General features: G+C 27.2%; 1 protein-coding gene across 1 annotated transcript in view; it reads right to left on the reverse strand.

Moving 5' to 3' along the window:
* LOC107446636 (dual specificity tyrosine-phosphorylation-regulated kinase 1A) overlaps positions 1 to 12,914 on the reverse strand; it is a gene marked incomplete in the record, with an annotated part of 54,737 nt that extends 41,823 nt beyond the window's left edge. The window contains 1 exon segment of the mRNA XM_043042173.2: positions 12,199 to 12,914. Within this exon segment, the coding sequence (XP_042898107.1) occupies positions 12,199 to 12,337 (139 nt within the window).
* Positions 12,915 to 18,240: the final 5,326 nt, after the last annotated feature.

Below are 18,240 nucleotides of genomic sequence, written 5' to 3' on the forward strand. Positions count from 1 at the left end.
TATATATATATATATATTATACAAAGCTGTAACTAATCTTTTCATGTTATTTCTTATCTAGATTCTCCTTCATAAATAATTTATTATTCAACATTAAACGCTTACTAATCATTAATTATTTACTTCCTCTATCCTCATCTTATTTTTGGATTCAGTATGCATAAGGTAACATTTTGGAGTTTTCCCTTAAATCGAACCGTGAGAACTATATCATTCCCTCAAACTATTTAATAGACTAATATTAATTATTAATGTTTCCCTTTCTCCCTGAGACGAAACATAATATAGGGACAAACTTGCGCAACTCTTCCCTAAGATAAAAACTCAAGCACACAGATTTTGGAGCTCGATTTCTTATTTCTTAAGAATGATGACTTGACTGACTTACAACTCTTTAGTATGACTTAAATAAAAGACTTAAGAGCAATGATTTAAATAGCAAAACTGAAAATAATTTTGAATTTTCAAATATTCTAGAGGCTAAATATGGTAATGGGGTCTTACATTGTCATTATCAGATCGATGGAATAATTACAAATTCAAAACAGTAAAAAAAAAAAAATTAAAAAAAATAATAAACTACAATAAAAAAAATAAAAACATTTATTGCTTGTGGTTAACACCACAAATAGATTTCAAAAAATTATAATACAGCATATATTTGAAATTAGGATCTTCCAGCTAAAAATATCGAAGTTATGATCCATAACTCCAATCCTGATAAATTATTTGACAGATTTCAGGACAATTAGTTTAATCTACGGGTTTATCAAACTATTCAGTTAAACTTAATTAAAACACAAAAATGAATATATATCAGCATCATATAATACTTTACTTACTCTCGGAAAATACTTTTTACGAAGATTATTTTCTTAACATCATTATCATCAAACAACTCAATACGCATTTCTTTTCAAGACGATTTAGATGTCTCACAAAATTCGATTGGAAAAATTTATTGAGTTATCCCGGGATCATTAAACACTTTATTGATCTACAATACCATGAAGAGGATAATTAAATTTATCTGAAGAGAGCTAACAGTATAGTACAATATATGATAAAATCAATGCATTACTAAGAGGAAGTAGTGAACTGAAGCTTAATATTTTTTTTATTACAATTATTATTATTTTGCGATGCCTGTCATCGTACCAGGCTAATTCTGCTTCCTGGCCCAGGGCTGGATCTTACATTATTCGAACCTAGACAACCACTTAGGGGAACCAAAGAAAAACGGAGGAAAATTCAAGTTTATGATTAAAATAAAAAAATTTAAAAAATACCAAAAATATGAAGAAAAAAAATGTACAGCTTATCGCTTTAAAAAATACATAAGCACAAATAATTCTTCTTTTCTTTATTACACTATATTTTTCGAAATATCCAGCAAATCATCAATAAAATAATAATACAGTGGTCACTTTACTTGACATTCGCCATACTAAAAGAGAAAGGTTTACTATTCGCAAAAGAAAACAATTTCTTAAATTACCTCTTTATATTAACTTATAACTCATTTTTTTACAACGCGTTGAATTCATTACATGTTTTATTTAAAATTTATACTGTTTTATGTGAAATATAAATTTGAGTACTACTTGAAAATACAATAATTTTCCAGTAAATCAGATGAAAATAATTATAAGCAAACAAAAATTTACATTCTAATTGGAGCAATTCATTCATTTTTGAGATTTAATAACCTTTCTTAAAATAAATAAACATGTTTTCGGCGACAGGGATAATTGGTACGGCACTGACCGCACCTATGAGTGTTTTCTCACGATATCACCCTTCAATTGACTTGTTGTTCAGTGAATGATGAGACAATTTAGTCAAGAAAATTCATTTAATTTTATTACCTTTTAGCATAGTTCATGTATGTGAGAAAAGATTTCCAACATATTAATACATCTAAAACTATCAGACATAAAATCAAACTAAATTTCTTCGTTACCTCAAATAGGGTTTTTTTCCCTTAAAATAAAATGTTTAATTAAGAAACCATTAGTTTGTTGAATATTGAATTAATTTATTTCAGCTACCATTTTAATTTTATAAATGATTGAATTTTTTTTAGCTACCATTTTAACTTTATAAATGATTGTTCAGCATACTAATGCATCTAAGACTATCAGACATAAAGTCTAACTAAATTTCTTCGTTCCCTCAAATAGGGTTTTTTCCCCTAAAATAAAATGAATGTTTAATTAGGAAACCGTAAGTTTGTTAAATATTTAATAATTATTTTTTTAATTATTCACTTTTAGAGCTACCATTTTAGTTTTATAGATGTTCGTTCAAAGATGATTTATGATTACAGATTAATTCCTTATTGTGTACTATTGTGCAACATGGGAAACAACTGTTCAACCAAAATTATTATTTCTTTGAGTCTTTTTAACGATTACACAAAGGGTTTGCCAATTCCGTTTGGATTTTAGAAAGGGTCAAGGATTTTAGAAGAGTAAAAAGAAAAACATTGCAAACCCTAGGTTTTCTCATATTGCTATTAAAATTTTGTTGATTTAAAGAGATAAATAATGAGAGTTAAAAAAATTTACTTAAGATAAGATTACAATAAATTTTTAAATTAATACATAAAGTATTACATTTCATTTCCCATGAGTGTTTTTTTTAATAAATAAAAAGATGTCACTATTTTTTTACGATCTACAGATAAGGAATGAGAATTAATACTCATTTAATTTGGTTCTTAGTCATTATTATAATGAATGTATTACACCTTTTAGACAATTTTGATTACAACAGAAATATTTGCAGAAATAACTAGAAAATTCCGTTGAGATAAATATACAAAGCGATCGAAATAGTAACCACAATCACCAGAAAATATAGTAAACTATAAAATTTGTAATTAGAATTTTATATAAAAAGGGACCAGAAAACTCAAATTTGAAAACATAATATAACGTCCAAATAAATAATGCAAAACGAAAAAGCGTTATCAGAATGTAAATTAAAAAATATTGATAATGATGGTAGGTTTAGAAGAAATTCGGGTCCGTTAATGGAGTCTTCACAAACTATTTTATAGTAAAAAGGAAGTCTTCACAAGTTATTTCATCATAAAAATAAACCCGTCAAAATATTTTTCATTTTAAAAACGAAGCCGATGACACCTTAACTCACAGAAGTTGACATAGTTATAGTAGGGAGAAGAATGATTCATAAATAATTTTAAATGAACTTAACATTTATTTCGAAGGGAAAAAAAAGTTTTTTTCTATTATTTCATTCGATTAATTTATTTCTTCGTATTTTATACCTTTTTATTTTAGTATTATCACAATTGCCGCGATGATACAATAAAACGCTTTAAAATTCTTGTGATGATACAATCTAACTGATGTTTTTAAATCTAACATGCAAGAAACTCGAGATTAATTTTTGATAATTATATTTTATTTCCGTGTTTTCAGTGTTAAGTGCCATCTTGTGTTTATTTATAATTTAAAAGCAACAACCTACCCTTCTTTATAATACAAAAGGTTTTAAAGATTTTTTTATAAAATCATCAAAACAAGACTCTGTCTGAGAACCCCAGATTTAACTATTCACAAAATTATGAGTATAATTTTCAAATATTTGTAAAAACTCTATACAGATCCCTAGTTATAATATTATTACAATGGTTTACAATAATATTGTAAATTACTGACACCTTTCAGAATCTCAAAAAAATTTTAAAAATCAAAACTGAAAGGGAGCATACAATAAAATACGTTACTTTTTACTTATATTGGCACAATGAACATCAAGGGAAAAAAATGCATTTCCTTTTTCTAGAAAACTTGCAAAGATGTGAACAAAACCAATTTTTTTTTCCCTCTTAGAAGGACAAAAAAAGCAGGTGCGTCTACAGCACCTGCACCATCAAATAAGAAACAAGCCGCATAGAAACAACTGAGATTTTTTACTTGAGTTAGAATATTCAGGACAGCATATTATGATTTAAAAACCCTTGAAATTCTTAAATAAGAATTACATTATATCAGCAATTAACAAGGATTACGCCGACCTTTCGTACATAAACGGTTATAAGTATAATATTGCTGCATGGTTTGCAATATTTGTATTCGAAAATATGTATTTGCATTATTTACTGAACTATCACAAATTTAGTTACTGGTTTATCACTAATTCACTCTAATAGCAATCGGATTTACAGTTGTACGAGTTTACGACAGTATTTAACACTATTTACATTACTATTACAGTATTATAAAATTTGCAAACAGCGATTAACGCTTCACGTAACCCTCAGACCTAAATTTACGGTATGGCAAAAGTTTGGATGAAAAATATATATGTAAAAAATTCAATATATTTATTATCCTATATTTTTATATGTGAGTATTTTATATTTATATGTGAAAATTAATGTGATTAGTGATGTGAAAATTAATGTGTGTATAATATTTATATGTAAAAATTAATGTGATTAGAGTGACAATGTGACAGTATGATTGACACTTTTCATTCAACTTCATTGTAAACCTTTTGCTTGAATTAACACAAAAATTTACAGAGAATTGTTCATCACAAATAGTACTGCAAAGCGTTATTAGTATAAGCATTAAAAACAGCGAAAACGAAATTTAATAGCAAACATATCCTGATAGTTCAAATATAGGCAAAATTTATTTATTTATTTTTATTTTTTATTTTTAATAATGATGACTAAACTAAAAAGAAATTTAATGATTAGAGACTTATAAGAAAGCTCCTAAAATCACAAATATGTGATAAGGAAATGAATAAAATTTCGCCGGCACATAAAAGAAGTCTCCAGAAAGGTAATAAACAATTAAGCACATCAAAATAAGCAAAGTGTGTAGATGAGAGGGGGAAGAATCCATTTAGATGAAGATAATCCTCCAGAGCAGACTTAATAACCTTAAGTACCAGGTAAATAAAAGGTAAGAGAAGAGGGGGGTTTCTCTTTTCACCACACATCTGTTGCCTTCAAGGTCTCTTCCAGACACTATTTAGAACCCCAAACTACCTTTCTGTTCCTTTTTTTCTTTTTTTACCTCTCTTCAGATTTCGCGGGCTTTCGGTTCCCCAACGGTTCGCTTTAGACGTACTTTCTCTGTGACGTCATAACCGTTTCAGATAACGGAGCTGTTATTTGCTTTTCCCTCGTTGATGAATGCATGGAAAAAATTAACTAAAGGATATATTATATTTCTGTTTCGGAAAATCTACAGGTAAAAACTACAAGAGAAAAATTACTATATTTTCATATAATTTTACATTTTCATAGCAAATTCAGAAAAAAAAGTATATTTCACAAAAGTAAACAATTAATTTGCAAATATCTTTATTTTTTTAATTCAAAAGTTTGATATACTTAAAATATTTTATTTCATAACCGGCTCTGAGTAGCCGACGCAGTTAGTTTATGATTATCAATGTTCAATTCCATAGCCTTGTCATTTTGCACCCAACCCAAAAGACAAAGGAACTCCTGGATCGAGCCTTGAGACAAACTAGACTTTGTCGAGGAGTCTTAGATTGGATTAATCCGCCATTGCGTTACATAGTGAGGTAAACCACTAAAACCTCCCTGACGTGGCCCGAAGACAAGGGGATTCTAACCCATGATCCGTCTACCATTAAAGATGTTAAATAATAACTTTTTAATGCCTTTTTTAATGCCATTTTATCTTAAATCTAAGTTCATTATAAGGCAGTTATTTGCTTTTCCATGCAATCTTGGAATTACGACGATATTGTTACATGCGCGTTTAGAATGGCATATTTAAATAATTACCTTTCGACGCGCTTTCTTTGTGCTGATTTCATCGTAAATCCTAAATATTTATCGATCATTCTTTTTGCAGTTATTTCCATGCATTTCCTAGTCGTTTTAATTGTGATACTTTTAATACAATATAGGGACGCACTTTATCCGAGCTGATTTTATTGTAAATTTAAGAAATTTCTTTACGTTTTCGACAGTTATCCCGATATTTTAATTACGATGTTACTACGACATGCGAGTTGGAATTAACGCATTTCAAAAATCACCTTTGATGAGATCGTATTATACTATGCTCTTGGCAAAAAAGAGTTTTCGTCTTTTTCAATGCAATTTTTCCATTGTTTTTTCAGCAGTTTGCGCCATGCATCTGAACATTTAATACAACAATATTTAAAATTATTGCCAAAGACAAAATTCCAAAAGAGGGGGAAATTTTTAAACTGCTAACTGTATGTTTTGTATCCAATTTCGTAACATAAAATAACGACTGCACTAATTAGCATATTCGTGGCCACCCCTTTAAGCAATCAAGATTGAGCACCTGGTACGTGAAAAATAAATCATTAGATCAAAGGTTATCCAGGGTGATTTTTTTTCTGCGCACTGTACAATGCTAACATAGTTTAGATTAAAACCAAACAGAATAACGAGAAATTAAGTTGTTTCCCAAACTTCAAAACATATGAATAATCATAAATATTAAAAAAAAACTTTTAAAAAAATAAGTAATAATGTTGCATAAATAATAGATATGGTAAAGTTTTTATTAAAATCAGATCAAAATGAGATGTTATCCTCCTACTTGAGATTTAATGTTTCCGGTTAAGTTCATCCAAGAAAATTAACCTTCAATGGTATAAGAAAAAAAAAAAAAAANAAAAAAAAAAACGCAGAGAAGTAATAATTATTACTGGACGGGAAATTGGCGCATACTAAAGTAATAGTCGGAATTACCACACGAAGCTGGTATGTTAAGAATGTTGTTCGGTTGGTCTCCCTTGTTCCGGGAAGGGTTGAAAATATCAGGAGAGAAGAAAAATTATAGAAAGAAAGCGATTCTGTGGAAAATGAAAAGAGGGGAAGTCACTAAACTTGAAGAATTATGAGTACTAAACGAAACTAACAATAGTATCCATTTCTAAGTCATATAGAAATGGAACTTTTACGCTAACTTAGAAACACTTCTATTTTCTTCCAATAGTTTCCTTCGATTTATTTATTTTTACTCATTTATTTACTGCACTATATTTTATACACAGCCTCCAGACAAATCCGAAGTCAGTTCAGATTTAATACATAAGGTTCTGCTTTCGTGAAATTGCGAAAAACCTTTTCATAGTTTGGTGAATACAAGCTCATGCTTTTATTTTATCCTTTGTGAAGAATCACGAGAACCCATAGTCGGTCCCGACCCAAGTCTGTCCCGTTTTTGTGAAACATCAAGTCGTAATTTTCAGAATTTAAAATTAATATAAAATGGTGTTCTTGCTGTCTCGAGCCTGTCTTTGCAAAGTGAAAAGAAAGTCATTATTTTGCATAAAAATTTTTAAAAAAAACTATGATTACATTTTTGTATTTTGATATAGACATAAATATATTATAAAATAATAAATTTAAACTTTTATATTAAATATATACTTTATAAAAAGTATATAAAAATTTAGTTTTCAAACTATGAATTAAAATCGTCATCAATTCCTTCTTTCAATAAAGGAGTTTTGTGAAGAATCTTTATTTTTCAATGCTCGCCAGGGGAATGACCTTTCGTCATACAGGCATTTACAGGGCAGATATGCTGGCTACTTCTCCGGGGCACCATATTAGGTGGGCCAATGTTGCTCCCACAGTAAAGACAGATGGTACAGAGAATGAAAGAACATCCAAACCTTACCCGGGATTCGAACCCAGAACTTTTCTGATGCAAGGCCAGTTCTCCAACCCTTACACATGCCGGAAATCTAATTTTAAAACCCTTAATATTGTGAAAGGACCCTTTCTTGAGCTAAAGTATTTAAAAACAAAAATTGTGAAGTGTCCGTTGACGGACCTCTACAAACGTTCTGCGAATCGCAAAAAAGACTCCTCTTTAACGGCAATTTACTTTGGAACGATGGAATCTTTATTTCAGGAACAGAATATGCTCCTAGAATTAAAAAAAGAAACTCGCGTGATTTGTTGAAAATTGTTTTTTTCTGAAACTTAAACTTTCAGCAATTGAAGAAAAAAAAACTGTTGTGTGAAAATTTATTTTCAAACTTAAAATTAATTAGGGTTTTGCTCCAATATATTTTTCTTTACGAATTTCAGTGGTATATAAAATTTTGCTTAAATACATAGAAAAATAAAACTGATTAATCCAACATATGGAGTGTGCATTAAATAATAATTATTAAAAATATACTTTAACACTTTAAATCCCCAATCCGATTTGAGGACTGATAGAACACACATTAAAGCAACAAAACAAGCAGGCATTTAGCCATACAAGTCAACAAAATAAAAATTATTAAGCAGTTAAGTCATAAATCTAAAGATATCTATTAACAGCTTCCCAAAGCTAAAGGTCAATAATTTATTATAATACTATGGGCATGAGATACATAAAAATTTACTTTTTATAAAACGCGCACAATATTGTACATTTTAAAAATTGCAACGTCTTAAACTTTTTTAATTTTAAATAAATCTCTAAAAAGATATTTAAAAGTTTAAATGTTTTTGCCTGCTCTTTTAAGACGACAATTAATACTTAATTAATTATTGAATACAAACTGAGACAAATAGTAAGGAAAAATGGAAGATAATTACTTTGCCCCTATAAAATGCTGTAAAGTAGTCAAGTAAACACAGCCAAGAGAACACTTGGCACAAAACGGAACACTTGGCACACTATAGCACTGGAAGTGACAATGCACATCATTTAAAAATCGTCGAAACAAGTTGTTATTTTTATATAAATGAAAATATTTAATAAAACTATAAACAAAACAAAGCCTAATTTTTACAATCTCAACATAAAAGAATAGTAAACTTCATTACATTAGCAGCTCCAAAAATAAGAATATTTTATAACTTAATATTACAGCAATTAGCATAACATGCGTCAGAGGGGATAAATCCAATATACAAAGAAAAAATAAATAGTAAGGTCAAAATTCATCATTTCTGGGGATCCCCTAAGTGGTGATGACTTTCGATCCTACTATTTATTTATTTATTGTTGGTGAAATAATTTTCAAACTCATTCACAGTTAATAGTAGATTAAAAATATTACTTAACATAATTTCTTAGTTATTTTTCGTTACATTTTTTTGAAGAAAAAAAATTAAGATGTTAAAACATAAGTAAATGATGCCTGTATAAGGAAATATGAAATAAGCAGAGATTGAAGCACTTTAGCTGTAGAATTTTACATGAATTCCTACACATAAAAAGACCTAAACATAAATATTGGAACAATAATTATTGTAAGCTAAATGGAGAGATAATTTCAGAGAGGAAAAATGATCTCGTGTTTTAAAACATACGGAAATGAAAACAGCTAAAAATTCAAATGTATCCTCGCGGCTCTTTTAATGAAACTTAAGAAATAAATAGAACGGAGAAGATAATTCAAAACAAAAAAGGGAAAATAAAAAACATTAAAAAATGACTAAGAAAAAACAAAAAATGAATTTAAAAAACAAATAAAATTATAACTATTCTAACAATAAATTTAGAGAATAATTTCAAAAGCGAAAAACTATTTCATGCATATATGAATCAATCTTTTTAAGAATCAAACCATCTAAAATTGGAAAAGTTATGATTCGAAATTGGAAAAGCAAAGTTTAAATTAACCACTTTAACTATTTTAATAGGATTAAGAATCGGAAGAATTTAAATTAAAATCAAGAAAAGTATTACGGAAAAAAAACTTAACCATAAACAAAAACAACTAACTAAACACAAAAACTGAGTGACTGAAAAATAACTAAAATTTGAAAAATTACGTGAACAATTCGTACTTTCTAACATGAAAAACTTTATCATGCCTCAACACAAAGGATTAATCAACCTAGCTCCAGAACGATAAGAAATACGAAATAAATTATGAATAAACTCACATGACATTTCAAAGAAACTTAGCATAATAGAAATGGAGAAAAAAAAGTACACATTGCAAATAAAAACAATGAACTAAAAATTTAAAACCACGTGATAACAATCAACAAATAAAAAAAATATTTTAACAAAAAAAAACAAATATATGAGAAACTAGTTCAAACTTTAAAAGTTTAAAAACATAAGCAACGCATAAATTTCACTTCTTCGAACATTGTTATTCTTCAACAAATAATAGGGCTCTTGAAAATAAAAAATAAATGTCAAGTATCAGATTTAAATGAAAGAGGCACGTCCTTTGTAATGTAACTTAATATCGAATAGAATAATTTAAATTTAAAAAACTGAATTACACAGAAATTCAGTGGCGATTTTCTAACACCTGGAGAAACCGGGTCATTCACATAATTCGGTACTTCTTAAAAATGTCGCCACTATCGCTAAATATTTGAACCACGTGACAAGAAAATAATTTTTATATTTGAGGAAAAAGGTCTGTAATTAAATTGTAAAAATTCGTTTCATACTTAAGTTTATAAGAAAAACCTTAATCATTTTAAGCAGCTATTGAAATTACGATTAAAAATACAAAATAAAACGCACACGTGGATTAAAAACGAAAAGAAATATATTGGACAAAAATAGTTTTTATAGGATAAGCCGAACAACTCTTTAAAAGCAAAAAATCAGAAAAACAATTAACCAATGGACTAAAAAATAAGTAATAATACGTGAATGATTAATTAAGTCATGCTATTAGGAAATAATTTTCGATTAGCAAAACCGTTTTATATCATTAAAAATTCAAGAAAATGCAAACTTAATACATTTGAACTTCGAGACTTGAAAAAAAAGCAAATATTTAGGGAAATAAATAAACAAATGAAAAGAAAACAGGTTGGTTTTTAAAAAAAGAGGGACTGAGCTCTTGTTTTTTAAATCATTAATTTTCATTTAAAAATAAATTTTATTTCATTAAAAAATTTTATTTGTAAATCAACTTATCGAATTAACTTTAAGCAAAAGAATATTAAAATTAATGATCTGTAACTCACTACATGCGTCACAATAATAATTATTTTTAACTCCAAAATACACGAAACAAATTTCTCAGTGTATTAACACCACAATCTGTATTAATGGTGATAAAGAAAACAATAATGATCGCACATTATTTTTAGATTAGTTCGAATACTTGCGCTAATCTAAGAGTATTGATAATCAAAATAATAACCAAACAATCGAACGAAGCATAATAAACAATAAAACGATTAAGTTCGATCAATAAAATTCACGAGTCATTAAAGAGTCAGGTTTATATCATTCTAATGATTAATTTTTTTAAAAAATAATAATAATAATAAAAGTTTTTGATGGGAGTGGGGGGTGTTGAGTAGATGGTGGAATCCGCGCTTCATAGTGTAAAAACTGAGATTTATAATAAGGAAATGATAATTTATATAATTATTTAAAAAATAATATTTCGAATAAAAGTCGCATGGTGAAGTTTTCTTTTAAATGAGAACAAGTATCAAAGAAAACCGTCTATCTTTTAAACATAAATAATTACTTAAACACGCAGCCCACGCAATAAACAAAGAATATTGAAACGCAATATTCTGCCTCTAAAACCACTGAAAAAAATTTAAAATACGAGTAAATCAGGACAATTTTATCCAGTCAAACATTATAACTTTTAAAACTACAATTTAAATTTATTAAACTAATAAAATATATAAATATACATTAATTCGAAAGTAACAGGTATATGTTTTAAATAAATGAAACTATAATTCAGAAAATTATTACGAATTTTCTGATGACTCCGAATAACCCGTTCATAACGTAAACATGCAACCCACGTGATAAACATAAACAATAAACCCATGTTAGAAGTTTTTTTTAAAATCATAACATTAAGGATAAAAAAAATATGACAAAAAACTACTTAAAAATTACAAATACTATTGAATCATACTTTTTTTCAGCCAGCTAAAGCCTAACAGAAATTTATGAAAATTATATTTTGCAAACAAAAAAAAAAGAAAAAAAAGAAGAATATGTATAAATTTATAATACGAAGGTTTTAATTGAACAAGTAACATATGTAAATCCTTAAGATTAATTTTTCAGAAATGAAAACAGTTACGCAATTGTATGTATGATGCAGTTGTTGCCAAGGTAAACCATGTGATCCTATTTTCGTCTGCAGACAGTGCGCTTCCCTAATAATAGGAGCAGACGATAGTGAGGGGAAAAAATATACAATTTTTTTTAGAAAAAAAAAAAGACTTACATTTAAGGCGCGTGTTGTCAAGAAAAACCATGTGGTCATCCCCTTTGGTCCAGGTTGTTTGTTTAGGTAATAGAATAGGATTTTCGGGAGCTTCCATGTCAGTTCTTAGCTCCGATCCTTCGGCACTAACCAGCACCATTGATAAACACGACCATTCAGAATAATTTAATATCGTTGTATAGGCGGGAAAAATATCATAAACAAATTTTTCCAAATCACCCACACTAAGATATATGAACGTTTATTATTTATCGTAACACCATAGCACAAAATTCATATCACATATCCTGGAATATAATAAGAACTTTTAATCCGGTCCACTCAGCATAATATCGGACCAGCTGTCGTAAACATTTCTCTTTTTCATTCGAAAACATGGACGACCAAGCCCACATGTACATTCGAAGCAAACGACAGAGGAAATACACAACATAAAAGATCACAACAGAATTTCGTCGTTTAATCAAGATTTGGGTGAAAATCTCGAAACGCGTGTACAATATTTTGGTTCGTCAGTTGGACCACACTTTTACTTGCTGATGGGGCTCGGGTCTTGCGTTAATTGTGTTACACAAAATAAATAAACACTAGCCGGGGGGGGTCACACAATAAGTTTCGGGCGCAAAACCGAAGAAACACAAAATAGCTCGGATCGATAGCGAAAAAAATTTTTCTGGCGCACAGCGGAGCAGCCAACACAAGAGGAGGAATATCCTTGAAGGAGGAGCTTTTATCATACGTCATCAAACTCCTAACACAAACTTGTAACGACTAATGCGATTGGAGAAAAACCTTTGCGGCGCCAACAAGACTTATTTGCCTGTTGACCAATCAGATAGGGCGTTACTTACATTTGAGTTCGGCACGCTTGACGCCTGGAGTAGTAGGAACAAGGTCAGGTGATAAGATAGCAGAGGTGTAACAACAGAAGAGAAAGTCCACTTTCAAACGATGTACTAAATCTATTTGCGCTTAGAAATGTAATTTATCAGCTTTCATATCGGATAGAAAATTTACTTTTAAAGCAAAAATAGTTATTATTATTGCGATTAATAATCTTACTTTTATTTGATTTTGTGACAAACCTATTGCATTCAAAGGAATGAAAAATAGTCTTCATTAAGATAAATTTTAGTTTAAGTAGAAAACATAATTTTTTATAATAGAGAAATTTTCGAAATTTCTTATAATTCATTATTTATATATATATATATATATCACAATAAAAAAAAAGCTTTTTTTTTTAAATAAATTTTTCTTTTTCTTTAATATTTTTAAAAATATTTTATTTTAATAATTTTTTTACTTCTCTTTTCCTTAATTTTTATTATAATTAACTTATCTGTTAACTATATTTAATTTTTATTATATTAACTCTACATTTTTAACTTATCTATCTTTATTTATACATATATATATAAACACAAAAGAATTTAAAAGAAAAAAAAACAATATGAACATTAAATAATTTAGTAGTAAAAAATAAATAAATAAATTCTTTTGAAATAAGTGTGTGACATAAAAAATCTAATTCACTTACAATCCAATCCAATTTATTGGAATAAAACTAAACGATCACAAATCGAAACCAAAATAACAATTCAGTTTGTAAACTGATGTATTTCTTTTTTTCAAACTCTTATTTTGTATCTGTATACGGTAGGACATATAATCAAAATGTAGGAACAAATTATTCGTGGGAATATATTCTCACAATTCCATTGAAATGCATTTCTTGAAGTTCGACGCGCCCATTTTACCCAGCTATTATCTAGTCACTTTTAAAAACAAACTCTTCCGGTGTTCAATTTTCCAGCTCGTTTGAGGGCACCTTTTTTTTTATTTTTTTCCTCCATGAAAGAAATTCCGCCACCCGCACAAGGTCAGATACCGAGTCAAGTTAAAATTGACTTCCTTATTTCTTTTCGTGAGGGCCAATAAATTTTTCTTGTACAAGCTCCTATCACCACTTGAAATTTGAACCCTGTAAACATTCTTACAAATAGGGGTCAATTACAAGTTAGTTTTTGTTGAAGAAACTATCACACCCCCTTTTGCCCCTTTCGGAAACCCGGACTCCACCTATACTTATGACAGCCATTCAAATACTTTCTATTACTTCAAGTATTGTCTTTATTTGCAGCATTTTCTTTATTTTACATAAAATAATTATTTTAAATTTACTAATAATTATTTTAATTATTTGTATTACATTTACTATTCAGTTTATACTTCATTTATTTATTTAATATTAATTATGGCTGCCATAATTACTTATGACAGAGATCCAAACACTTTCTCTTACAATTTTTCTTTATTTGCAGCATTTTCTTTACTTTACATAAAATAGTTATTTTAAATTTATTAATAATTATTTTAATTATTCGTATTAAATTTACTATTCAGTTTATACTTAATTTATTTATTTAATATTAATTATTTATTTAATATTGTTTTTTTTTTCTTCAGATTCACAGAAAACAAAAGACTTTCGACTTTTTCAAACAATGTATTTAGCAGTATTTTCCTAATTTCAAATTTAATAAATATTTTTAAATTAAAATACACTAATTTTTAAGCTTTTTACATTTTGTCTGGTATCTTATTTAATTATTTAACATTATTGACTTAATGTTGCTTACTTATATATTTATGCTCGCTTTCACATACATATGACAACAATTGAAAGAACTTTCTACTTTTGCAAGCATTGTTATTATTTTTTACCATTTTCTTTATTTTATGTTAAATAATTTTAAAAATAATTTTTCATTAATTAATTATTAAATTTAAATTTTAATTATTTGGCATTTTATTTATTTATTTTATTTTTTAATTAATATTATTTTTTATTTAGTTATGTTCAGCTTTACACATACTTATGACAGCAATTGAAAGACTACAAATATTGCTATTATTTTTCAGCATTTTCCTTATTCTATATTTAATAATTATTTTAAGTTAATTATTTATTCAGTTTTCTTTTTTTTTATTTATGTATTAATGTTACTATATATTTATTTATGTTCGTTTATATATACTTATAAAGAAATTGAAAGACTTACTACTTCTACAAATATTGTATATATTTATAACGATTTTTTATTTTATTTTGCGTTAAATGATTATTTTTATTCATATTGTGTTAATTATTTATTCAATTCACGAGAATATCAAAAAAAGAGAATATTTTAAGTATTAAAAAATATTGTATTACCTATATATATATATATATAAAACGAACAAAATATTAACGTAGATAATTAAGAAAAACAATAATAAGTTTTATTTATTGCGTATAAGATACAAGTACATAGAGCTCATGATAAGTCAAAAATATCGAGAACGTATGGAAAAATATATAAAGATTTTTTAAAGGAGGAGAAAAAAATTCTTTTTTAAAAAATATTCCCAAATTTAAAAAATGAAATTTAATTATTTCCGAATATTTTTCTTAAAATTAAAATTCGACATTTTCTTGATTTCAGTCATTCGCGGTAACATATATATTTTCCGTACTTTACTTTAATTTGTGTTAAAAAATATTAAGAAATTTTTTTACTTATTTTTATGCATAATTTTTAAAATAATAATAATAGAAAAAGAACGAAAAATAATTTTTAATTTAGAAATTTTTCAAAATATTTGAAATTCATTGCTTTATCAAAATGTACTGAAAACCATATAATTATGGACATTTTTTTTATATGAAATAAATAAAAGATATCCTTAATCTTAAAATTTAATATGTCTGCTTCAGACTATGTTACGTAAAGATTTTAAATTTGAAAAAAAGTGTCTTGCAGAAGATTTATAAGCAAATTTTGTATATTTACTATATGGTACAACAGCAAAAAATGAAGAAATAAAAAATAAATTTTAAAAATATGCTTGATGAAAACTTATTTGTTTTTACTGTACAATCAATCACCTAGGAATAATACTTTTTCGAAGTCATTCATCCACAACACCAGCCTTTCCATAAAGGTGTCCCGTGGAACCCTAGGTTTCCGTGCCAGTGTAAAAAATGTCAGTGTAAAGAAAAATAGCAAATTAAAAGAAAAAAAATTCTGACACATAATATTATGAATAAAATAGGAATAGAATAGAAAACGGAAGAACATTTGTAAAAAGTTGCACTATTATTTTCAATTGAAAAAGATAAAAATTTAACAATATCGAAATAAGTTTCAGTTTAAAAGAAAGAAAAAACATTTGTAAAAAAATTGCACTATTATTGGCAATTGAAATCTATAAATTTAACAAAAGCGCAATAAGTTTCAATGAAAACCATTCTCAACATTTTAATTAGTGTTTTAATTTTTTTTTTATCAAAAAACCTTATTCTGTATATTTTACTAACTTTCAGTTATGTTTACACAAAAAAAAAAAAAAGAAATCGGAAATTTATCTGCAGATGCCGATTCAGATCTGAGATTTCAACTTTCAAATATGAAATCTAAAACAACCATCGATAAAAAGAAGGAAAAAATTACTTTCTTCTTATTTAATTTTTTTCAAAATAATTAATTATCTTTCTTTAATTAATGCATCCACAACCGCTAATGAACAGTATTTCTAGAGTAAGGGTTTCACCAAAAGAAGTACAATCATTTAGGGTTCCGTAGTAGGAAAAAATTGGGAACAGCTGGGAAATTGGGAACTCAGTAAAAAGTTTTGCCATATATATTATCGTATTTATAAAATTTTATAGTAAAAAATTTTAGTGCATTTATAATTAAAGTAAGTTATACTACATATTAGGATCAGTAAAGTTATTTTTTACGAGAAAATATAAAGCAAGTATCAATTAGAGTATATAATTGCAAGTATATAATTTAGGTTGCATACATATACTAATTCTTAAAATAAATTTAGTTTGTAATTTATTCGTTATTGTTGTAATTTGTACAAACAACACAGAGAAAATATTAAGATGAATTTGAACTAGGTTTAACAAAATTGAAGCGTGTTATAAAACAATTTAATACAATTGACAGATTTATATAAATATGCTTATGAGAACATAATTATTTTTACTGTACAACAAAAAACATACATGCCTTTTTATTAGAGTTAACTTTTGTTTCTGTGATTGTTCAGCAGCGTACGAGATAATAAAGAAACGTTCACCTTCTCGTGCTCGATTGTAAATAATCTACCTTCGTCATCTGATGATTTTCAAATGTACGAAAATAAATCATGAATGGTATTTGAGCTTAGTGCAAACTTTCTCAATTTCGCATAGGTCTTACACCACAGTTTTTACAGCGTAACTTCAATTTTTATCCATTTTGCATTCAAATTGTGTCATTTATTTTAATGTGTCTCATACTTAACAGATGTTACCGCAGTTAGTTCCAATCCAAATTATTTAAATTAGTTGATTCAGATTAGGGTTTCTAATCTGCAGACCTAAATTTGTTGAGTTGGATCTGATTGATTCATATCGATATCGATTAGTCTGAATAAAACTCATACATCAATTCTAAGACAGTTTCGAATGAATGGTTCTAATCTATTGGTTTGAATCAATTTTAAACAGTTGATTGAAATGAATTTTTTTTAAATAATTTTATTCGCATCTGTTGATTTGATTAAGTTGATTCAATCACTGCAAATAAATTGCGCTGATATCGATTTTGACTTTATCGATTTTGTCATTACTTTGAATCAGCTATTCCAATCCGTTGATTTTAAAACCAATCATTTAAATTCATTGATTCAAGTGTGACTATTTGGTATATATTTCTACGATATCATTCCTCAAATCCATTCCTTCTTCCATATTATACCCTTATCAATAGATGAATTTTCAAGTTTTCAATATTTCTTTTTCTTTTTTGAGACATAAAATGTAAATACATTTCATTTATATTTGAATTCATTATTTAGATCTTTTTTTTTTTTTTGAAACTTAAAATTAACTTCATTAAATTGCTCAAATGATAATAATTTTCAGGTGTTTTCAATAGACTGTAACAAGTGTCTTTAATTTAAGATTGTGTTCGTAAAATGATATAGATTTTAAAACAATTGATA

This window comes from Parasteatoda tepidariorum, chromosome X2 (assembly GCF_043381705.1).
Source record: "Parasteatoda tepidariorum isolate YZ-2023 chromosome X2, CAS_Ptep_4.0, whole genome shotgun sequence".
NCBI lineage: Eukaryota > Metazoa > Arthropoda > Arachnida > Araneae > Theridiidae > Parasteatoda > Parasteatoda tepidariorum.